At 42.1% G+C, this 20060-nt stretch overlaps 1 protein-coding gene across 2 annotated transcripts in view; it reads left to right on the plus strand.

Moving 5' to 3' along the window:
- RTN3 (reticulon 3) overlaps positions 1-20060 on the plus strand; it is a 65458-nt gene extending 45398 nt beyond the window's left edge. For both annotated transcript variants that reach the window (XM_047690371.1, XM_047690372.1), the window contains 6 exons: positions 10167-10374; positions 12909-13047; positions 13500-13569; positions 14340-14386; positions 16157-16215; positions 17888-20060. In XM_047690371.1, the coding sequence (XP_047546327.1) occupies positions 10167-10374; positions 12909-13047; positions 13500-13569; positions 14340-14386; positions 16157-16215; positions 17888-17933 (569 nt within the window). In that variant the 3' untranslated portion in view covers positions 17934-20060. The remainder of the gene's footprint in view (positions 1-10166; positions 10375-12908; positions 13048-13499; positions 13570-14339; positions 14387-16156; positions 16216-17887) is intronic.

Raw genomic sequence — 20060 nt, forward strand, 5'->3', positions numbered from 1 at the left:
CACATTGGGCTCTCTGCTCAAAGGGGAGCCTGCTTCCCCCTTTCTTTCTCTGCCTGCCTCTCTGCCTACTTGTGATCTGTCAAATAAACAAATAAATAATCTAATTTATTGGCATACTGTTGTTCATAATACTCCCTTACTATCCTTTTTTTTTTTTTTTTTTTTTTAGATTTTATTTATTAATTTGACACACCATAGAGAGAGCACAAGCAGGGGAGCATCAGGCAAAGGGAGAAGGAGAAGCAGGTTCCCTGCCAAGCAGGGAGCCTGATGCAGGACTGGTTCTCAGGTTCCTGGGATAATGACCTGAGCCAAAGGCAGACGCTTAACCAACTGAGCCACCCAGGCGCCCCCTTTATTATCCTTTTGATGTCTGTAGAATCTGTAGTGATGTCACCTCTCTCATTCTTGGTACTAGCAGTTTTTTTTACTCTTTCACCTTTTCTTGATCAATCTAGTTAGAGTTTTATCTGTTTTACTGATACTCTCAAAGAACTGTGGCTTCATTAATTTTCTCTGTTATTTTTCTGTTACTTGTTTCACTGATGTCTGCTCTGATTTTTTAAAAAAGATTTTATTTACTTATTTGAGAGAGAGAGAGAGCATGAGCTATGGGAAGGGCAGAGAAACAGACAGACTCCCCGCTGAACAGGAATCCTGACAGGGGGCTTAATCCCAGGACCCTGAGATCCTGACCTGAGCTGAAGTCACTCAACCGACTGAGCTACTCCAGTTCCCCGATGTCTGCTCTGATTTTTACTATTTACTTTCTTCTGTTTCTTGGGGTTCAGGTTCTTTTTCTAGTTTTTTAGGGTTGCAGCTAAGATCGTTCATCTGCTATCTTCTTTGTTAACACAGACACTTTCGTACTATATATTACTTTAGTTGGATCCCACAACTTTTGTTGTTGGTGGTGGGTATTTTTTTTTTTAAGATCCCACAAGTTTTCATTTTCATTCAGTTAAAAACACTTTCTAATTTCCCTGTTGATTTCCTCTTTGATTTGTTTAGAAGTGTGTTTAGTTTACAAATAATGAAGGTTTCCCCAAGCTTTCTTTCCGAATATCTTTTGTTATAGTTTCTAATACAATTACCTTGTAGTCAGAAAACATAAAAGTGACTTGAACTCCTTAAAATGTTTTGGGGGTGCCTGGTGGCTCAGTAGGCTACGTGCCTGGCTCTTCATTTCGGCTCAGGTCATGATCTCAGGGTCATGAGATCAAGCCCCATGTCAGGTTCCATGCTTGGCTTGGAATCTGCTTGAGGTTCTCTCTCTCCTTCTGCCTCTGTCCCTCCCCCGCCTCGTGTGTGTGCATGTGCGCTCTCCCTCTCTTTCAGAATAAATCTTTAAATGTATCAGGACTGTTTCATAGCCCAGGATTTGATTTAACTTGGTGAATGTTCTTCGTATCCTTGAATGTGTATATTCTGCTGCTGTTATGCAAAGTGTTCTATAAATGTCAAGGTCAGATTGGTTAATAGTGTTTGTCTTCTGTATTTTTATTGATTTTTCTATCTACTTTCTATCTTACTGAGAGAGAGGGATATTGACCTTCCTAACTACCCATATTATACCTTTATTGAGGTATAATTCACATATACTATATACTATCTATATAAATGGATTTATATAATATATATATTAAATGTATATAACATATAAACGGATCTATATATAAAATCCATTAAAATGTACAACTGAGGGACGCCTGGGTGGCTCAGTTGGTTGGACGACTGCTTTCGGCTCAGGTCATGATCCCGGAGTCCCGGGATCGAGTCCCGCATCGGGCTCCCAGCTCCACGGGGGGTCTGCTTCTCCCTCTGATCTTCTCCTCACTCATGTTCTCTCTCACTGCCTCTCTCTCAAATAAATAAATAAGTAAAATATTAAAAATAAAATAAAATGTACAACTGAATGTTTTTTATCATCACTATCCAATTTTAGAACATTTTAGTCCCCCTACAGAAAAGAAACCTCATACTCATTAGCATTCACTCCGCATTTCCCAACACCACCACCACAGCCCTAAACAACAACTAACCGTATTGCTTGTGCCTATAGATTTGCTTATACCAGATATTTTATATAAGTGGAATCATGAAATATATGGTCTCTTATAATTGGCTTCTTTCGCTTAGCCTGATGTTTTCAAATTTTAGGCATGTCGTAGCAGGTAGCGCTAGAACGTTTTTATTGCCGTGTAATAATTACATTGTATGGATATATACTACATTTTATTCGTCTGTTCATTAGTTGATGGACATTTGGATTGTTTTCCCTTTTTGGCTATTGCGAATAATGTTTCCGATAAATATTAGTGTACACAAATCTCTGTGCTGTATGTTTTTATTTCTAGAGCATTTGCCTTAGAGTGGAAATGCTGGGTCATATAATAACTATGTTTAGTTTTTTGAGGAACTGCCAAACTGTTCTCCCAAGTAGCTGCACCATTCTTCATTCCCACTAAGAATGTAGGAGCTTCCACTTTCTCCATGTCCTTGCCAGTCGTTGTTACTGTATTCTTTATGATAACTATCCTGGTGGGTTCATTGTGGTTTTGATTTGTACTTCCCTAATGACCGATGATGTGGAGCATCTTTTTATGTGCTTATTGGGCATCTGTCGTCTTTGGAGAATTGTCTATTCACATCCCTCGTTTATTTTTCAGTTGGGCTATTTTTTAATTATTGAGTTTTATAATTCTTTATATATTCTTATTATTATATTTTGGACACAAATACCTTATCAGATACATAATTTGCAAATTTATTCTGTCACTTTCTGACTTGTGTCACTTTCTTGGGACCATTTACAGCATAAAGTAATTTTGATGTAGTGCTGCTTATCTGGTGTTTCTTAGTCACTTGTGCTTTTGGTTGATTAATCACTGCCTAACCCAATATCACAAAGATTTACTCCTGTTTTCTTTTCTTTTTTCTTTTTTTTAAGATTTTATATATTTATTTAACATAGAGCACACAAGTTGGGGGGAGGGGCAGAGGCAGAGAGAGAAGCAGGCTCCCCACTGAGCAGGGAGCCCAAGGCGGGGCTGGATCCCAGGACCCCGAGATCATGACCTGAACGGAAGGCAGACACTTAACCAACTGAGCCACGCAGGCGCCCCTCCTGTTTTCTTTTCTTTTTTTTTTTTTTTAAGATTTTATTTATTTATTTGACAGAGATCACAAGTAGGCAGAGAGGCAGGCAGAGAGAGAGAGGAGGAAGCAGGCTCCCCGCTGAGCAGAGAGCCCAATGTGGGGCTCGATCCCAGGACCCTGAGATCATGACCTGAGCGGAAGGCAGAGGTTTAACCCACTGAGCCACCCAGGTGCCCCCCTCTTCCTGCAATCTTCACATCTATGAATTGGCCTGTGCCTCTCATCTTCTTAGCTGCTCTAACAAGGATCAACCCCTTCATCTGGGCTCTGGATCTCTATCCTGCCTTTCTCCTACTACTTCTGCCCCCTTCATCCTCTTTCTGTTTGTGTCCTCATATAAGCATGCTTTAGTGTTTACCATCTTTGGAAAGCTTTCCCTTGGCCCAAATGTCCCTACTCCCCTTCACAGCCAGACTTCATAGTCATTTCTTCTCGCATGGCCTCCACATTTCACCACTAATTCCTCTTCCTCTCCCTCCAATTGCTTGTGCTCGTATCACTCCACTGAACAGCTTTTTTTTTTTAAGATATTATTTTATTTTAACAGCATGAATGGGGAGGGCAGAGGGAGAGAGAATCCCAGTCTCAGGACCCTGACTGAGATCATGACCTGAGCCTACGTCAAGAGTTGGGCGCCCAACTAACTGAGCCACCCAAGTGCCTCTGCACTGAGTAGTTTTAATCAGAGCCATCAGCTTCTCTCCATGTTGCCAAGTCCACGGTTACCTTTTTCCTTATTCAAGCTCAGCAGAATTTACCAGTTTCCACACCTTCTCCTCAGAGTACTTCTCTCTCCACTTCTATGATACCATACTCTCCTAGTTCTCCCCTACCTCCCTGGTGATTGCTTCCTTTTCCTTCCACTAGCTCCTCTAGTTTTACTTCGTTACTAAATATCAGAGTGCCATTGAATTAAGACCTGGGCTGCCTTCCCTATCAATCGTAGGTAACCTCATCCATTTTTTATGACTCTAAAATATTATTTGTGTGCTGATGAAGTCCAGATGTGTATTTCCTGCTCAGACTTGTCCTGTGTGCTATGCACTGGTGGATCTAACTGCTTTCTTTAATTATGGATATCTCGAACATCCATCCCAAAATTAAAATACTCTGTACTCTGCTCTTCCTTACCCCACCTCATTAAATGACACCACAGCCATCTATTGTGTCTCACATTTAGTCCACCACCAGGTTCTGCCTATTCTACCTCCAAAATATAGCTCTCATCTGTCCACTCTTTTCCATCCTGACTGCCCCCATCCTAATGTAAATGACCATCATCTTGCACTTGAACTGCCGTGTTAGCCTCCTTATGGTCTCTCTGCCTATACTGTGGCCTACCCCAACCCATTTTCTATGCAGTAGAAGAGTTCCCTCTTTTAAAAATGCAATATACCATGTTACTCTCCTGCTTGACCTTTAGTGGCTTCCCATTTCACCTGAAGTTAAAATCCAAGCTCCTTACCTTGCTTTATGAACGTACTCCATGATCTAGCTCCCGCCAGTCTCCGGCCTTGTCACATCCTCTGGTTTCTTGCACGGTCAGCTCCTTCTCACTTTTCATATCTCACTTTTCATGTCAGTCCTCCAAAGAGCCTTTTTCTGACCGCTAGATTCAGTTGTTCCTGTGGACTCCCACATTACTCTTATCGTGGCACAATGGATTCATATCCTCACGGGCCTCTTGTACAGGTGACACTTAGCTTGTCGTTATTCATGCCTCTCTTTCCGCCTGGAAAGTAAGTAAGGATCTTGTTCACCTTGCTCACTGTTGTATTATATTCCCAGTGCCTAGTACTTGCCTGGCACATGGTAGGCACTTAAGCTTGCTGAGAGAGGCGCGTGGGTGGTTCAGTTGAGCAACTAACTCTTGATTTCAGTTCAGGTCATGATCTCAGAGTCATGAGATGGAGCCCTGCCTCAGGCTCTGTGCTCAGTATGGAGCCTGCTTAAGATTCTCTCCCTCTTCCTTTGCCCACCACCCTCCCCCTCCTGCACACACACTCTTTCTCTCAAAAAATAAAAATAAAAAATCAAGTTTGCTGAGAGAAGAGGGGGCTGGGAAAGGAAGGAAAAGAACACATTGAAAATAAGGAATTTCCTATTTTTAAAAAATTCTGTACTGAAGTAGGAGGAGCAGATAAATGAAAGTAGAAGAGAGAAAAAACATTTTATGGAACCAAACCATTGTAGCCTCTTGGTGCTTTTCTGGTTGTGAAGCAAACACTAAAACCAAGTCTAGAGGCTTCACCATTTTAAACTTTCAGCAGCTGCCTCTTTTATTGCCTTTTTCTTTCTTTCTTTTTTTTTTTTTTTTAAGATGTTTATTTATTTAAGAGAGAGAGAGCGAGAAGGAGAAGCATCAGCTCCTGCTGATCAGGGAGCCTGATGTGGGGCTCCATCCCAGGACTCTGGGTTATGACCTGATCCAAAGGAGACACTTAACTGACTGAGCCATGAGGTGCCCCTTGCCATTTTCTTCATGTGTTTTGTCCTCCTAACTTGCCCTGACAATGAGAGGACAGCACTTCCAGACTGTGCCAAGTTCCTTTCTTTGGTATCGTATCGTATCGTGTACTCAGATCCTTGGTCCACTGTACTGGATGGGCTCCAGGTGCAGAACTTTGGCCTCTGTGAGAGGAAACAAATGCAGACTGTGGTTAATTAGCCCATGCTTTAAGCACTTAACAGCAGATCGAAGAAAAATAAAGCAGAATAAGGAGAATGGAGCGTGATCAAAGGAGGGGTATGTTCAATGGGATGGGCAGACCGAGGGCAGTATCCCATGAACCAGGACCCAAATGAGGTGAAGGAACAAGTCATGTGACATTGTGGAGGAAGAGCATCCCAGCCCGAGGTTTGAGGGGTTAACCAGCCTTTCCTTTTCCTCTGTTATAGCCCCTTTAATCAGTGTCCCCCTTTTCTAGAGACCATAAATCTACCATTGAGTTTTTTTGTTTTTTGTTTTGTTTTGTTTTAAGATTTTATTTATTTATTTCGCAGACAGAGATCACAAGTAGGCAGAGAGGCAGGCAAGGAGAGAGGAAGAAACAGGCTCCCTGCCGAGCGGAGAGCCCAATGCGGGGCTCCATCCCAGGACCCCGGTTTCATGACCTGAGCCGAAGGCAGAAGCTTTAACCCACTGAGCCACCCAGGCGCCACTACCATTGAGTTTTTTAAAAAGATTTTATTTATTTGACAGATCACAAGTAGGCAGAGAGGCAGGCAGAGAAAGAGGAGGAAGCAGGCTCCCTGCTGAGCAGAGAGCCCGATCCCAGGACCCCGAGATCATGACCTGAACTGAAGGCAGAGGCTTAACCCACTGAGCCACCCAGGTGCCCCTCTACCATTGATTTTTAAGGCTCAGCCTAGGGACTTCTGTACTGTTGTGCAGGTTGTGTACTGCACACCTCTATGGGACACGATTCAAGTATGTTATCACTGTAGGTTCCACTGTTTCTTCCAATAGTCTTCCACCAGATGGCAGTAAGGTTCATGAAGATAGGGTGGCTTTTGCTAATCTAGATTCGCGTGTATGCTAGTGTCATTACCTCTCTTTGATACATTGAGGTCTTTTTCTCTCTGGACCCTAGTCTTACCCTGTAAGCTTTTTTTTTCTTTTTCTTTTTCTGTGTTTCTTTCAAATATTTTAAACTTAAAGAATTCCAAGTATAGTACAAAAAACTCCCACATAACCTTCATTCAAGTTCACCAGTTGTTAACATTTGCCTACTTTTGCTTTATTTCTCCCACCTCCTCTCCATAGATACATGTTTTTTTCTTTCTTTTCTATTGTTTTTTTTTTTTTTTTAAGATTTCATTTATTTATTTGAGAGAAAGACAGAAGAGAGCACAAGCAGGGCAGAGGGAGAGGGACTGGCAGACTCCTGGCTGAATAGGGAGCCGAACATGGGGCCTGAAGCCAGGACGCTGAGATCATGACCCAAGCTGAAGGCAGACACTTAACTGACTGAGCCACCCAGGCACCTGATACATGTTTTTTCCTGAACTGTTTAAGAGCTGATTGCAAACATCCTGCCCCTTCACACCCCTTTCCACTTTAGAGTGTTTGTGTTTGTCTTCGTTTTGGGGGGGGGTTGTTTTTTTGGTTTTTTAAGATTTTATTTATTTATTTGACAGATCACAAGTAGGCAGAAGCAGGCAGAGAGAGAAGGGGGGGAAGCAGGCTCCCCACTGAGCAGAGAGCCTGATGCGGGACTCGATCCCAGGACCCTGAGATCAGGACCCGAGCCAAAGGCAGAGGCTTAACCCACTGAGACACCCAGGGACCCCTGTCTTCGTTTTTGAGCAAGAATGTTTTTCAAGAATGTACATAGCCACAGTACACTTACTATATTTAGGAAGTTTAATATTGGTACCATATAGTTGACCCTTGAACATCATGGTAACAGGCAGTGAGTGCCATGTAGTCAAAAATTCACATATAACTTTGATTCTCCAAAAATGTAACTACTAATCGCATACCGTTAACCTTACTGCTAACGTGAACGGTCAGCTAACACACATTGTGTATGTTCTGTGTACTGTATACTATATGCTCAGAGTAAGCCAGAGAAAAGAAAATGTCATTATGAAAGTCAAAAGGAAGAAAAAATACATTTACAAGTACTATACTGTATTTATTGGGAAAAAATCCATGAAAATGAGCCCTGCGGTTAAAGCGCCTGTTGTTGAAGGCTCGCCTGTGCTTTTATCAGTTACGTAGTCCACGTTCAGATTTTGTCTCTGTTCCAATGGTGTCCTTTACAGCCGTTTTTACTCCTTTATCCAGTGTTCAGTCTGTAGTCTTCACACGTGACATTTATGTGTTCTCAAATTTTATCTCCTTTATTTTTTGCTATTTTTTATTAAAGAATAATTAAGTACAGTGTTACGCATATAGGGTGTGCAGAGTAATGGTTCAGCAGTGCTGTGCATTACTTGGCGCTCATAGCAGTAAGTGTACCCACTCCAAACCCCCTTCACCTTTTCACCCCACCCCACCTCCCCTCTGGCAAGCAACAGTGTATTCCCTGTAGTTAAGAGTCGGGTTTGTCGGGGCACCTGGGTGGCTCAGTGGGTTAAAGCCTCTGCCTTCGGCTCAGGTCATGATCCCAGGGTCCTGGGATCGAGCCCTGCATCGGGCTCTCTGCTCGGCGGGGAGCCTGCTTCCTCCTCTCTCTCTGCCTGCTTCTCTGACTACTTGTGATTTCTGTCTGTCAAATAAATAAATAAAATCTTAAAAAAAAAAAAGAGTCGGGTTTGTCTCTTTCCTTTGTTCACTTGTTTATTACTTTCCACGTGTGGACGAAATCATAGGGTATTTGTCTCTGTTTGATTTATTTCACCTAGGGTTATACCCTCTACGTCCATCCATGTTGTGAATTTCTCAGTCTGGGTTTTCTGGTGTTTTATTAGATCTTGGTTCTTTGTTATTGGCAAGAATGCCACAGAAGTGATGTTGTATCCTCGGTGCATTACACCAAAGAGGCACATGGTTATCTGTTCCATTCAGAAGTATTCTGTGTTGAAACTGTGCTTGTGGTCTTAGGAGCTGTGGCGTCTATATACTTAGACTCTCTGACTGTAGGAATCCTGCTTATTAGTATTTGCTCTCCTAAGAAGGCAGCACTCTGTTCAACTTTCTGTCCCATCAGGTGAGCCTGATTTGCCTCCCAGCTCTCTTCTTTGCATTCCCATCAGGAATCATAATGCCTCTTACTTCTCCTAGTGCCACATCCCTTGGCTGGACACTCTCAGCCAGGGATTGTTTCTTCTGTACAGTCAGCATACCTTCAGGGTGAAAGTTCCAAGTTAGGTTCTGTTGGCAATAGCAAGGTTAGGCTTCAGGGGTGAATATTGTAGCTGGAATATGGGGAAGATCTAGGTGCCAGGGGGTCCACTTGAACAGAATCAAGTTCATTTTACCCTCAATCACAGTCTTACAGACCTGTCCTGTTTTGATTATAGTTAAAATGTGAGTGTTTACTGCAGGTCACTTACAGTGCTAAGCATTCTACTGCATTGGTGTCCTATAAAAACAACTCTAGGAAATAGGTGTTACTTTCTTTTACAAAAGAAAAAACAAAGCTTTAGAATGGTCATGTAAGACAATATGGCTAAAAATTAACCAGGATTCAAACTCCTGTCGCTCCAGCTCTAAAGCCCTTTCCCTTCTTTATGAACAGAAGAACGCTGCAAAAGGACCATTTGTGTTGAAGTTAATAACCTTCACAGATTGAAATTCAAATACAGGGTCGTTGCTAGATTGATGGTAATTACTAGCAACTTTTACACACAGTTCTTGAGTCTTTAAGTAGAAGAACTTAGATTTTTCCAGTCTGGCTGTCCCTCACCACAAGACCCACTTGTCTGAGACAGTCTTGATTTATACCTATTTCCTAACAATTAGTAATAGTGTCCCCATTCATTTCCAGAGGTATTGCGGTTTAGATAATAATGTAGTTCCCTGCCCACCGTCCTTCCTGAGTTCTCTTCAGATTAATGGAGAGACTGGGGTTCCATTGTAGCCAACACGAATAGAGTTGGGTTTCTTTTTATCCACCGCTCTCTTCTGCTCCCACCCAATTTATTATACATACCTTAGCTTTGGTTTTATAGTGGCCAGATGAATTTGTCGCCATGGTTTGCTTCATTCAGTCAACCATTAACAAGAGTTTATCACACTTATTCTACCCTTTCTGTTGAAACATTTCAAGAAATTGATATTTTATCCCATTGTACTTCAGTAGCCATCTCTAAAAAAAAGAAGTTTCTAAGTTTTTGTGAACCTGTACAGAAACCGCAGGAACCTTTTGCAGTATGAGTCCTCACTCCTGACCTACAGTTTGATTTTCATTTATCAGATTCTCTTAAGGAGGGGTGCGCCTGAACTGTGTGTTATGTAACTACATTAGCGTAATGCTTCTCGGGTGTGCAGGACACAGCCCAAGAGCCGGCCTGGCCGCATGCTCCTGTGTAACCTGTGTTCCCTTTTCTTTTGGCAGTGCACGATCTGATTTTCTGGCGAGATGTGAAGAAGACGGGTTTTGTCTTCGGCACCACACTGATCATGCTGCTCTCCCTGGCAGCTTTCAGTGTCATCAGTGTGATTTCTTACCTCATCCTGGCTCTTCTCTCTGTCACCATCAGCTTCAGGGTCTACAAGTCTGTCATCCAAGCTGTACAGAAATCAGAAGAGGGCCATCCATTCAAGTGAGTGGAAGTATCACAAGTAACACTCACCAGTTTAGAGAAGGGGTTTGCTGAGGCTGGCGGGCAGGTCTGCCAAGCAAACCGGACTAAGTGAAGAATTAGCCTAATGCAGCTGATCCCTCGCAGGAACCGTCAGCTAGAAACCTTGTCTCTTCAAAAGTGATCAAGTTAGGAGCCAAATACTTTTGGACAAACTAGAGGCTCACACTTTAATATCAAAGAAGACTGCCTGAACTCCTGAGCGGGGCCTCCAGGACAGCACCCAGTTAGATGGGGTCCCAAGGACATGCTTAAGTTCCCTATTATAGTTAACTGTTTTTGTTTTGGTTTGGTTTTGGTTTTGATTTTTTAAACATTTTAAATTTAAATTCAGTTAATTAACATACAGAGATAGAGTTCATTGATTCATCAGTCTTCTATAAGACCCAGTGCCCATTACATCACATGCCCTCTTTAATATCCAACACCCAGCTACCCCACCCCCAGATCCTCCCCCATATAGTTAAACCTTAAAACAACTTTGAAATCTCAGTATTGAGGCTGTGCTCTTGGCAATATCAGAATTTGATATGTTTGCTCTTAGTTTTATTACTGATTTCCTTCTTATCTCTCCTTTAGTTTTCTAAACCTCCCCCACCGCCCTTTAGTTTTCTTACTACCAGGAGCAAGTCTTGAGATCAGTAGGTCATGCATTTCTAGAATCCACTTGCTAGCTTTTCTGTGTTGTAACTTTATTTTTTTTTTAAGATTTTATTTATTTATTTGACAGAGAAGGATCACAAGTAGGCAGAGAGGTGGCAGAGACAGAGAGAGAGAGAGAGAAACAGGCTCCCCGCTGAGCAAAGAGCCCAATGCGGGGCTGGATCCCAGGACCCTGAGATCATGACCTGAGCCAAAGGCAGCAGCTTAACCCACTGAGCCACCCAGGCGCCCCTGTGTTGTGACTTTTAACAAATGTTTTCCTCACACTTTTCCTCTTGGAAATCTTGGCCCATGAACAATTTTAATATTCGCAAATGGCAGTTTTTTTTAAAGCCTTTTTCTTATAGGGAGAGAAACTCTTCTGTGACCTCTCAAGACTATGACAATCAGTGTCTGGCTGCAGCTCTGGTCCTTTTTTAATTTTCTCTTGGTGAAAATAGAAGACAGTTTAAACTTTATGTGGCATTTAAAAAGTTATCACCAGGGGTGCCTGGGTGGCTCAGTGGGTTAAAGCCTCTGCCTTCGGCTCAGGTCATGATCCCAGGGTCCTGGGATCGAGCCCCGCATCGGGCTCTCTGCTCAGCGGGGAGCCTGCTTCCTCCTCTCTCTCTCTGCCTGCCTCTCTGCCTACTTGTGATCTCTGTCTGTCAAATAAATAAATAAAATCTTTAAAAAAAATAAAAATAAAAAATAAAAAGTTATCACCAGTTAATTTTAACAAATCAGTAGCCGTTCACTGAGTGAATAAATATGACTTTTGCCACAAACTCAGGGGTCTTAGGATTTTTCCTCTTTTGCAGGACACTGTTGTGGATCATGAAATGTGTTTTGTCAAGTTGTATAAATTACGGCATCTATTTTTTATAACTTTTGTATTAGGTAGTAAATACTTTTTTAATAAATAGAAAAGGAAAGCATATCTGTTCCTTGTCTGTTTTTCCCGCAAGACTGTAGGCTCTTTAAGGCAAAAGCAGTCTTTTCTTTCTTGATATGCCAGCACATGGCGAGGGTCTGATACTCAGTAGGCACTCACTAAGTACTGAGTGAATGAACTAGTTATGAGCACACGTTTACATCGCAGTTCTCTAGTGCATCTGTGAACAGAACCCAAGTCTTTGTCTTTTTCTATAGTTGTCGACCCTATCAGACTCAGTATCTCCACCCTCTTTTTTCTTTTGCTAACAAATATTTTGTAATGCTTCTTTTAATGTTTTGAAATGAAATTCATAGATAGCTATAAGCAAAATTTCAAAAATAGACTATACTTGTAATATAAAGGAATGATAAGATGGAAGGTCATTTATAGTAAAATAATACATATTCCAGTCAACATTTAACTGCTTGGACATGACTATACACACACACAAAACAATAGAGACATTATATACTTAGACTTAGATGTGTAATCTCCAATACAGATGTGACTTTCCAAAGTAGTGTAAAATATCTTAGTAAAGTTCAGCATACACAAAATACAGTCTTTTTAGAAAATTCAGGATATGTTAAAACTGGGGAAAATACCTTGTTTTTATATGTTCTGGGCTTTTGATAATTATAAATGAATATCCTATGAGGCCGTAAAAGTTTATGCAGGGCATAGGACACTACTTTATTGTGTATGACTGCCCCACACTTTGCAGACATCTGGCATCTTTGCCTCTGTCTGCTGAAAGACGATGGTCCCCTCTCCCCAGCCCATGACAGCGAAAAATGCTCCTACAGATTTCTAAAATGTGCCCTTGGGGGAATTTCACACCCTAAATAACTGCTCTACTAGCAAAGATGTTCTTCTTCCGTGTCAAGTGTATGACTGTTGTTTCTTCTTCTGGAAGAGCCTACCTGGATGTAGACATTACTCTGTCCTCAGAAGCTTTCCATAATTACGTGAATGCTGCCATGGTGCGCATCAACAGAGCCCTGAAACTCATTATTCGTCTCTTTCTGGTGGAAGATTTGGTTGACTCCTTGAAGGTCAGTTGCTTCTACAGCTTTTGGTGGTGAGGCTGAGGACAGCCAGGGACTAAGTTATAAATCAGAGGAAAACCAGTAAATAGGGTTTTATCACACAAAAACAAGTGTATGCTTCTCTCAACCAGCCTGTGAAAAATGGGGATAGGAGTCAGGAGAGGAAGAGACATCTCCTGCACCCATGGAACTAAGTACCCTCCCAACAGGGGCAACATCACTGACCAAAACACAGTCACAGTCTGTCGCGGAGCTTCAGAGAACTACGGAATTCTCTGATGCACCGTGCAAATGTGTGGTGCAGACGAGGTAGAACCTTCGTTGTGCCATTATAATTGTGTGTGGCATACGTCCCTAAGTTTATGCAGACTTAATCGGCAAGGGGAGAATGGCATCAGTTAACCTAAATTTTGCATTATGATGGTTCCTGCGTAATCCTCTGATGTTGGCTTTCGCAGCTGGCTGTCTTCATGTGGCTGATGACCTATGTTGGTGCCGTTTTCAATGGAATCACCCTTCTGATTCTCGGTAAGGCGACAAGGAAAATGTCTCCGTGCTCTTGGAAGTACAGCTAGCCCTTGAACAACACAGCTTTGAACTGTGGGATCCCACTTATACGCAGATTTTTTACAGTACAGTATTGTAAATGTATTTTCTCTTGGGATTTTCTGGCTAGCATTTTCTTTTCTCTAGCTTACCTTACAGTAAGAATACAGCATATAATATACATACAAAATAATGTGTTGATCGACTGTTTGTGTTCTTGGTAACACTTCTGGCCAAGTTTTAGGGGAGTCAAAAGTTCTGTGCAGATTTTTGACTGTGTGGGGTATCCGTGCTCCTAATCCCCATGATGTTCAGTGGTCATTTGTAATTGGTAAAAAGTAGGAGCCAAGAGAATGCCCGGCATGTCTCCACTCCTTCCATGCGGCCCAGCCTTTAACATCTATAAACCTTGAATTAGATGTTGGAAGAACCTGTGTTTGTGGCCATAGGATTTTTGAAAGGTCCTAACTATAAAGAAGTGTCAAAATAGAAGTAAAGGAGAGTTGCCTACATTTGTGTTAAATATAGGGATCTGACAGAAATCATTTTCATAATTTAGAAATTATTTGTGATACAAAGAAAGCCTGTGTACCTATAGCTAGCCGTCCTTAATTGCGAGCCCTAAGTAGGATTTCTCATATTTAAGATCTGTGTTTCCCCGTATTTCATGAGGAAAATGTATGTTACTTGAATCTTGGGTCTTTTTGACTGTCTCACATGTACACTTGCCGTGTCCTGTGATTCTCTTACAGCTGAACTGCTCATTTTCAGTGTCCCCATTGTCTATGAGAAGTACAAGGTGAGCACTTGCCTGTTTTTGATGTATGACTAGCTTTAGTCCATTTTTTAGTTATTGAACATTTGGAGTGATCATTTTCTTTCTTTTCCTTTCCTCTCCCTCCCTCCCGCCCTTCCTTCCTTTACTTATTTTAGAGAGAGAGTGCACAAGTGGGAGGGAGCAGGGGGAAGAGGAGAGAGCATCCCAAGCAGGCTCCACACCCGGCTTGATCTCACGACCCTGAGATCTCACAGCCTGAGCTGAAACCAAGTGTAGGACACTTAACTGACTGAGCCACTCAGGCACCCCATGAGCGATCATTCTGTAACATTTCTGCAGTCTGAGTTTGTGAGTCAGGAGCCTGTGAGAAGTAGTGGTTTCCTGTATCAAGAGAAACTGAATGTTTAGGAGAGAGAAGGGTAGGAAGGTACATTTTTATGACTTGTTGTATGTCTTTTAAGTTTTTCATGGGGATGCATTATCCGTTCAAAAAAATAAGTCGAGGGACGCCTGGGTGGCTCAGTTGGTTAAGCAGCTGCCTTCGGCTCAGGTCATGATCCCAGCGTCCTGGGATCGAGTCCCACGTTGGGCTCCTTGTTCTGTGGGGAGCCTGCTTCTCCCTCTTCCTCTGCCTGCCACTCTGTCTGCCTGTGCTCTCTCTCTCTCTCTTTCTGACAAATAAATAAATAAAATCTTTAAAAAAAAAAAAAAAGACGAAAAAATGCTTAAATAAATAAAAGCTGGTGTCTGAAAAGAAATTTAAACTATCAAGGCTATTATGGGACTCCATCTGTGGGAAGAGATGATTGCTTTGTAGAATGGTACAGCCTTGCCAGATGCTCTGAGGTTGTTCTTCATAGATTAAGTCCTCAATCAACAGACTTTATTTATACCTTTTGATATTAAATGAATTAGTCTTACCTAGGAGCCAAAACAACATTTGTGATTACAGAATATAGATTAGACAATTTTTAGTATTTAGAAAATGCTTTACTCTAGTCTCTGTAAAGGAAATACCTAGCAAGTAAGACCTTAGCAAAAGAAACAAGAGATTTTTACTTCAACAGACTATTATAAGGCGTTTTTTTGTTTTTTTGTTTTTTTGTTTTTTATAAGGCGTTTATGGCATAATTTAAAGTCTGAAACCTGAAAGGTTTTTGGGGGGTTTTGTTTTGTTTTGTTTATGGGCTCCGTGCCCAGTGTGGAGCCCACCACAGAGCTTGAACTCACAACCCTGAGCTGACATCGGGACTTGACTGAGCCACCCAGGCACCCCTAATACCTGAAATTGGGGGAGGGGGGCTTTTTGGTTTTTTAAGATTTTATTTATTAGAGAGATGACTAGAGAGAGCACAAACTGGGGGAGAGAGAGAAGTGGGCTTCCTGCTGAGCAGTGAGCCTAATGTGTGGGGCTCAGTCCCAGGGTCCTGGGATCATGACTCGAGCCGAAGGCAGATGCTTTACCAACTGAGCCATCCAGATGCCCCAATAGCTGAAGTTTTTAAAATACTCTTAAAAACTGGGCATTATTGGGGCAGTTGGCTGGCTCAGTTGATAGAGCATCTGACTCTTGATATCATCAGGGTTGTGAGTTCAAGCCCTGTACTGGGTATGGAGCCTACTTAAAATAAAAAATAATAATAAATTTTAAAAACTGACATTATTCTCATTTCCCAGAATATGCAATAGTATTTTTAAGAAATGGTTAAACTAGATAACATTATTTTCAGGAAAATTGTTAATCTGTGTGTTAGTTATTAGTATAACCGAGTCTCTTCCCTTTCCTTAAAGACCCAGATTGATCACTATGTTGGCATCGCCCGTGATCAGACCAAGTCGATTGTTGAAAAGTAAGTATACTTTAGTTCCACGTTTTATCAGAATGTGTGCTTTTCTTCCCCAATTATTTTCAGCCTCCTCTATAAAATACTGACTCAAAGAAAGGAATCTTGATCCTGAAGAAAAATGTTGGTTAATAGTTTGATTTTTACTACAAATTATTTCATCCTGCTTCCTTAAAAAACATTCTTTGTATCTTAGATTAAAAAGGAACTGTGGAATTAGAACCTTTTGCCTTTCTGACTTGGCCTTTTAAGTGTCTGAAGCTACCCGCCCACATTAATCAATTTTAAACCAAACTCATCCCTCCTTTTTCAGAAATAAGAGGTTTTGGAGGGTTTTTTGGTTGGTTGGTTGGTTTTTTAGATTTTATTTATTTATTTGACGGAGACACAGCAAGAGAGGGAACACAAGCAGGGGGAGTAAGAGAGGGTGAAGCAGGCTTTCCGCTGAGCAGGGAGATGGATGTGGGGTTTGATCCCAGGCCCTGGGATCATGACCTGAGCCAAAGGCAGACGCTTAACAGCTGAGCCACCCAAGCATCCCCAGAAATAAGAGTTTTACCAAATAAATGACTCAAAGACAGTACTGCTTTTCCTCAACTACCAAATCCCTCTTTTCTCTCCTTTTTTTTTTGAACCAATTTAGTATTGAAATCAAGTAATAAACTATTGATAGACATTTTTATGACTCCCTCTACCAGGGAGCCATTGGGGTTGTTTTGTTTAGTTTTTTTGTTTTGGGCTTTTTTTTTTCCCCCCAATCATGGCAAACACTAAGGAACCCACACTTCTAACTAAAATGTTGACATTTAAGAAATAGAACACAAGCAGCTAAACCTCTTTTGTGCACCCCCTTCCCCGCCCCAGTCCCTTTCACGCCTCCAATTTTCATGCTTTTCCCAGTTTTGGTAAGCGGGAACTACGAGTATATGACACAGTTCTGGCTTGATGCCAGGGTCTTTACTTGCTCTTTTGCTTTTACACGTATGCATTAGAGCTAACACCAGGCAAGGACAGTTAGCACAAATATGTATCTGGTTGCTGTTTACTTCTGATTGTGAAATAATAGACATCGCTTAGCTTTAAATCTAACGTCTTGGTCAGTCCCTGTTGTGGGATCTAATTGTGAAGAGTGGTTTGACATTGGCTGAGAGGTATGTGAATGACCTTAGTGAAGAGTAACCTTAATGCACAAAATGAAGGGTGGCTTTGGTGTCCGGCGAGGGGCCAGGAACTGTTGCCAGCTCCTGTAGTCTTTTTACCTGTCACCTTGACCCTTGACTACTGGTTCCTTTTGTAGCGCTCGTGGGTCACCTAGCATTCCCAGAGAAATGGGCTCTTTTCTGCTGTGTGTGGAACGCAGCAGGTGTTAGGCTCAGATCCCCTTAATTCTTCTCTGGAACCCCCAGTGAAGGACCCAGGAGACGCAGGCAGTGCAAGAGGACAGGCCGCAGGCATGGCGGCATTGAGAGGACATGACTCTCTGCGGACCCCTCAGCTCATCCCAGACCAGACTCGGCCCCGCATTTTTCATCCAGAGTAAGCCCTGTGGAAAGGAGAGATTGTGTCACATTCTCCAGCAAGCCCAGGGCCATCTTTCGGTGTCACTGTTAAAAGTCAAAACCTACAACTAACGTCCTTTCTCACCTTTTTCTTTTTTTTTTTTTTTTTCCCTCAATAGGATACAAGCAAAACTCCCTGGAATCGCAAAAAAAAAGGCAGAATAAGTACATGGAAACCAGAAATGCAACAGTTCCTAAAACACCACTTAATAGTCATAACGTTATTACCTGTACTATGAAGGAACGCGCTCAGTGTCAGCTCGAGCCTGCATTCCAAGCTTCTTTTTCTTAATTTGTTTTCTCCCCTCCTTTCCCGTTACCCTCAGTATCAAGCACAAGAATTGTTGGACTAAAAAAAGAACTGATACCTTAGGATCCAAAAGAATAAAGAAAGAGTCAAATTAATAGGATAAATCGTACCTTAAAGGTGGCGGAGCTTTTACTTGTAGCTTGAAAGGGGAGAGGTTGGAGGTCAAGGAAAAAATGAAAGAAAGCACTGCTTTTGGACTCTGCTATCCAGGTCTCAAGGACTAGTCTTACCCAGCTTCCCATCAGAGTTTTACCCTTATTTTTAGGTTAAGAAATAATGATTAACTTATGAGGAAATTATCTGGGGACAGGAGTGGGATTCCTTCCCATGGGTTTTGGTGAACCTCTGATCCCATCTTCCGGCCCCACAATGTGAGCAGCTACTCCTAATACTCCTCTTCTTTGTGTAATGCTATAGCTTCCAACTCTATGAATAACCTGTAGGTGATAGTGAGAGTTCCTGATTCCCAGAATGCCGTCTGGGAACCAAGAACGGAAATGGAAGGTGGGGCTGGGACGACCCTCCCCTCCCGCTCCCCCCTAGGAAAGGAAAGTCTCTGCCATTTGGGAGGGTGGCATCTGTGTCTATTCTCGTGGGCACCAGTTCTGGGCTTTAGTTTGAGAACTCATTCCCGAATGTGCTTTCCTCCCTCTTCCTTGCCCACCTCACCTCAAGTTTAATAAATATGGTTGTACTTTTCTTATTATGAAATAAATGTCTGTAACTGCTGTACACTGCTGTAAACTTGTTAGAGAAAAAGTATAATCCGCATGTGGGCTCCTCAGTTGTTGAGTTATTGTAATCCTGTCTCGGTCCATGGGGGGAAAACATTCTCAAGAGGTGAATCTAGAAACGGAAAAGGTCTTTTTTGCTTTTTGTCTTTTCTCCACAGCTTCCTCCTTCACATGCTACATCTTTAACCTGTGCTCATCACTGTACCCTAAGGACCAAAGCCAAGCTGGCTTGAGAGGAGATTGTATGTGTCTGTGGTTAAGAGACCACAAATTAGTGTAAGAAAGTGTGTTCTGTGGTTCATACAGAGTTTTCACTTTGAGGCTAGCTTATGGGTGTGTGTCACGTGTTGAGGGTTCCTTTCATCTTCAGGCACATGAAATGCCTCAGCACCTGTCTTGGCCCAAGGTGCTCCTTTTGAGAGTTTTCCAAGAAGTTTTAGGTGAGGGCGACCAGGCAGGAGCAGATTGTGTCGATGGGGCTCCGTGTGTGATTGAAAGATAAACAGAACAACCCAGACGGACATCAGATGGAGGGCCGTCGGGAATCTGATTCCTGCTGAGGCTGACAAGTGTCTTTTCTCCCCTTCCAACGTGAAAATTCAGTCAACTTGAAAGAAGTCATCTGTGAGAGTTCCTTCAGGTTGTAAAACTCATAGTCATGATAATCCAGAGGGAAGGTGCGTTGGTGACTTTAAAGTAAGGGCTACAGTCTTTGATGGTCCCAAAGCACTACAACTCTCTAGAAGGTAGTGGAAGTTTTCTTTCTACTGTTTTGGAAAAGTTACTTCAGCATTTAGATGGGTAAAAGGTACCCTTGCCTTACTCCATTTTCCTATTTACTTAGCCCCCTTTCTTTTTTTAAGTTTTAAGCTGATTTCAGTTGGAAACACATTCTGCATCCTGTCTTAGGCCCTCCCAGAAAGACAGTGCTCTGATCAGCTTTTTGGGCTTCCCCTCCAGAGGACCCTTTTCTGCACTGGAAGCCTCCACACCTAGCTCTTCTGTTGTTTTACTGCTGTGTTTAGGTAATTGGACAGATCTTTGTGCCACACAGGAGTTTCGTGGGGGTTTTTTTTGTTTGTTTGTTTTTAAGGAAAACCTATAGATGAACTATTACTAATGAAAATGTGCGTGTATGTACGTGCAACATGAAAATACAGTAGCACCTAAGGAACTTGAATCTTGGTTCCTGTAAACTGCAAATTGATGTGGTATTAATAAAAAAGAAAAAATTAAAAAACACAGTGA

The sequence above is a fragment of the Lutra lutra genome, chromosome 10 (genome assembly GCF_902655055.1).
Source record: "Lutra lutra chromosome 10, mLutLut1.2, whole genome shotgun sequence".
Taxonomy (NCBI): domain Eukaryota; kingdom Metazoa; phylum Chordata; class Mammalia; order Carnivora; family Mustelidae; genus Lutra; species Lutra lutra.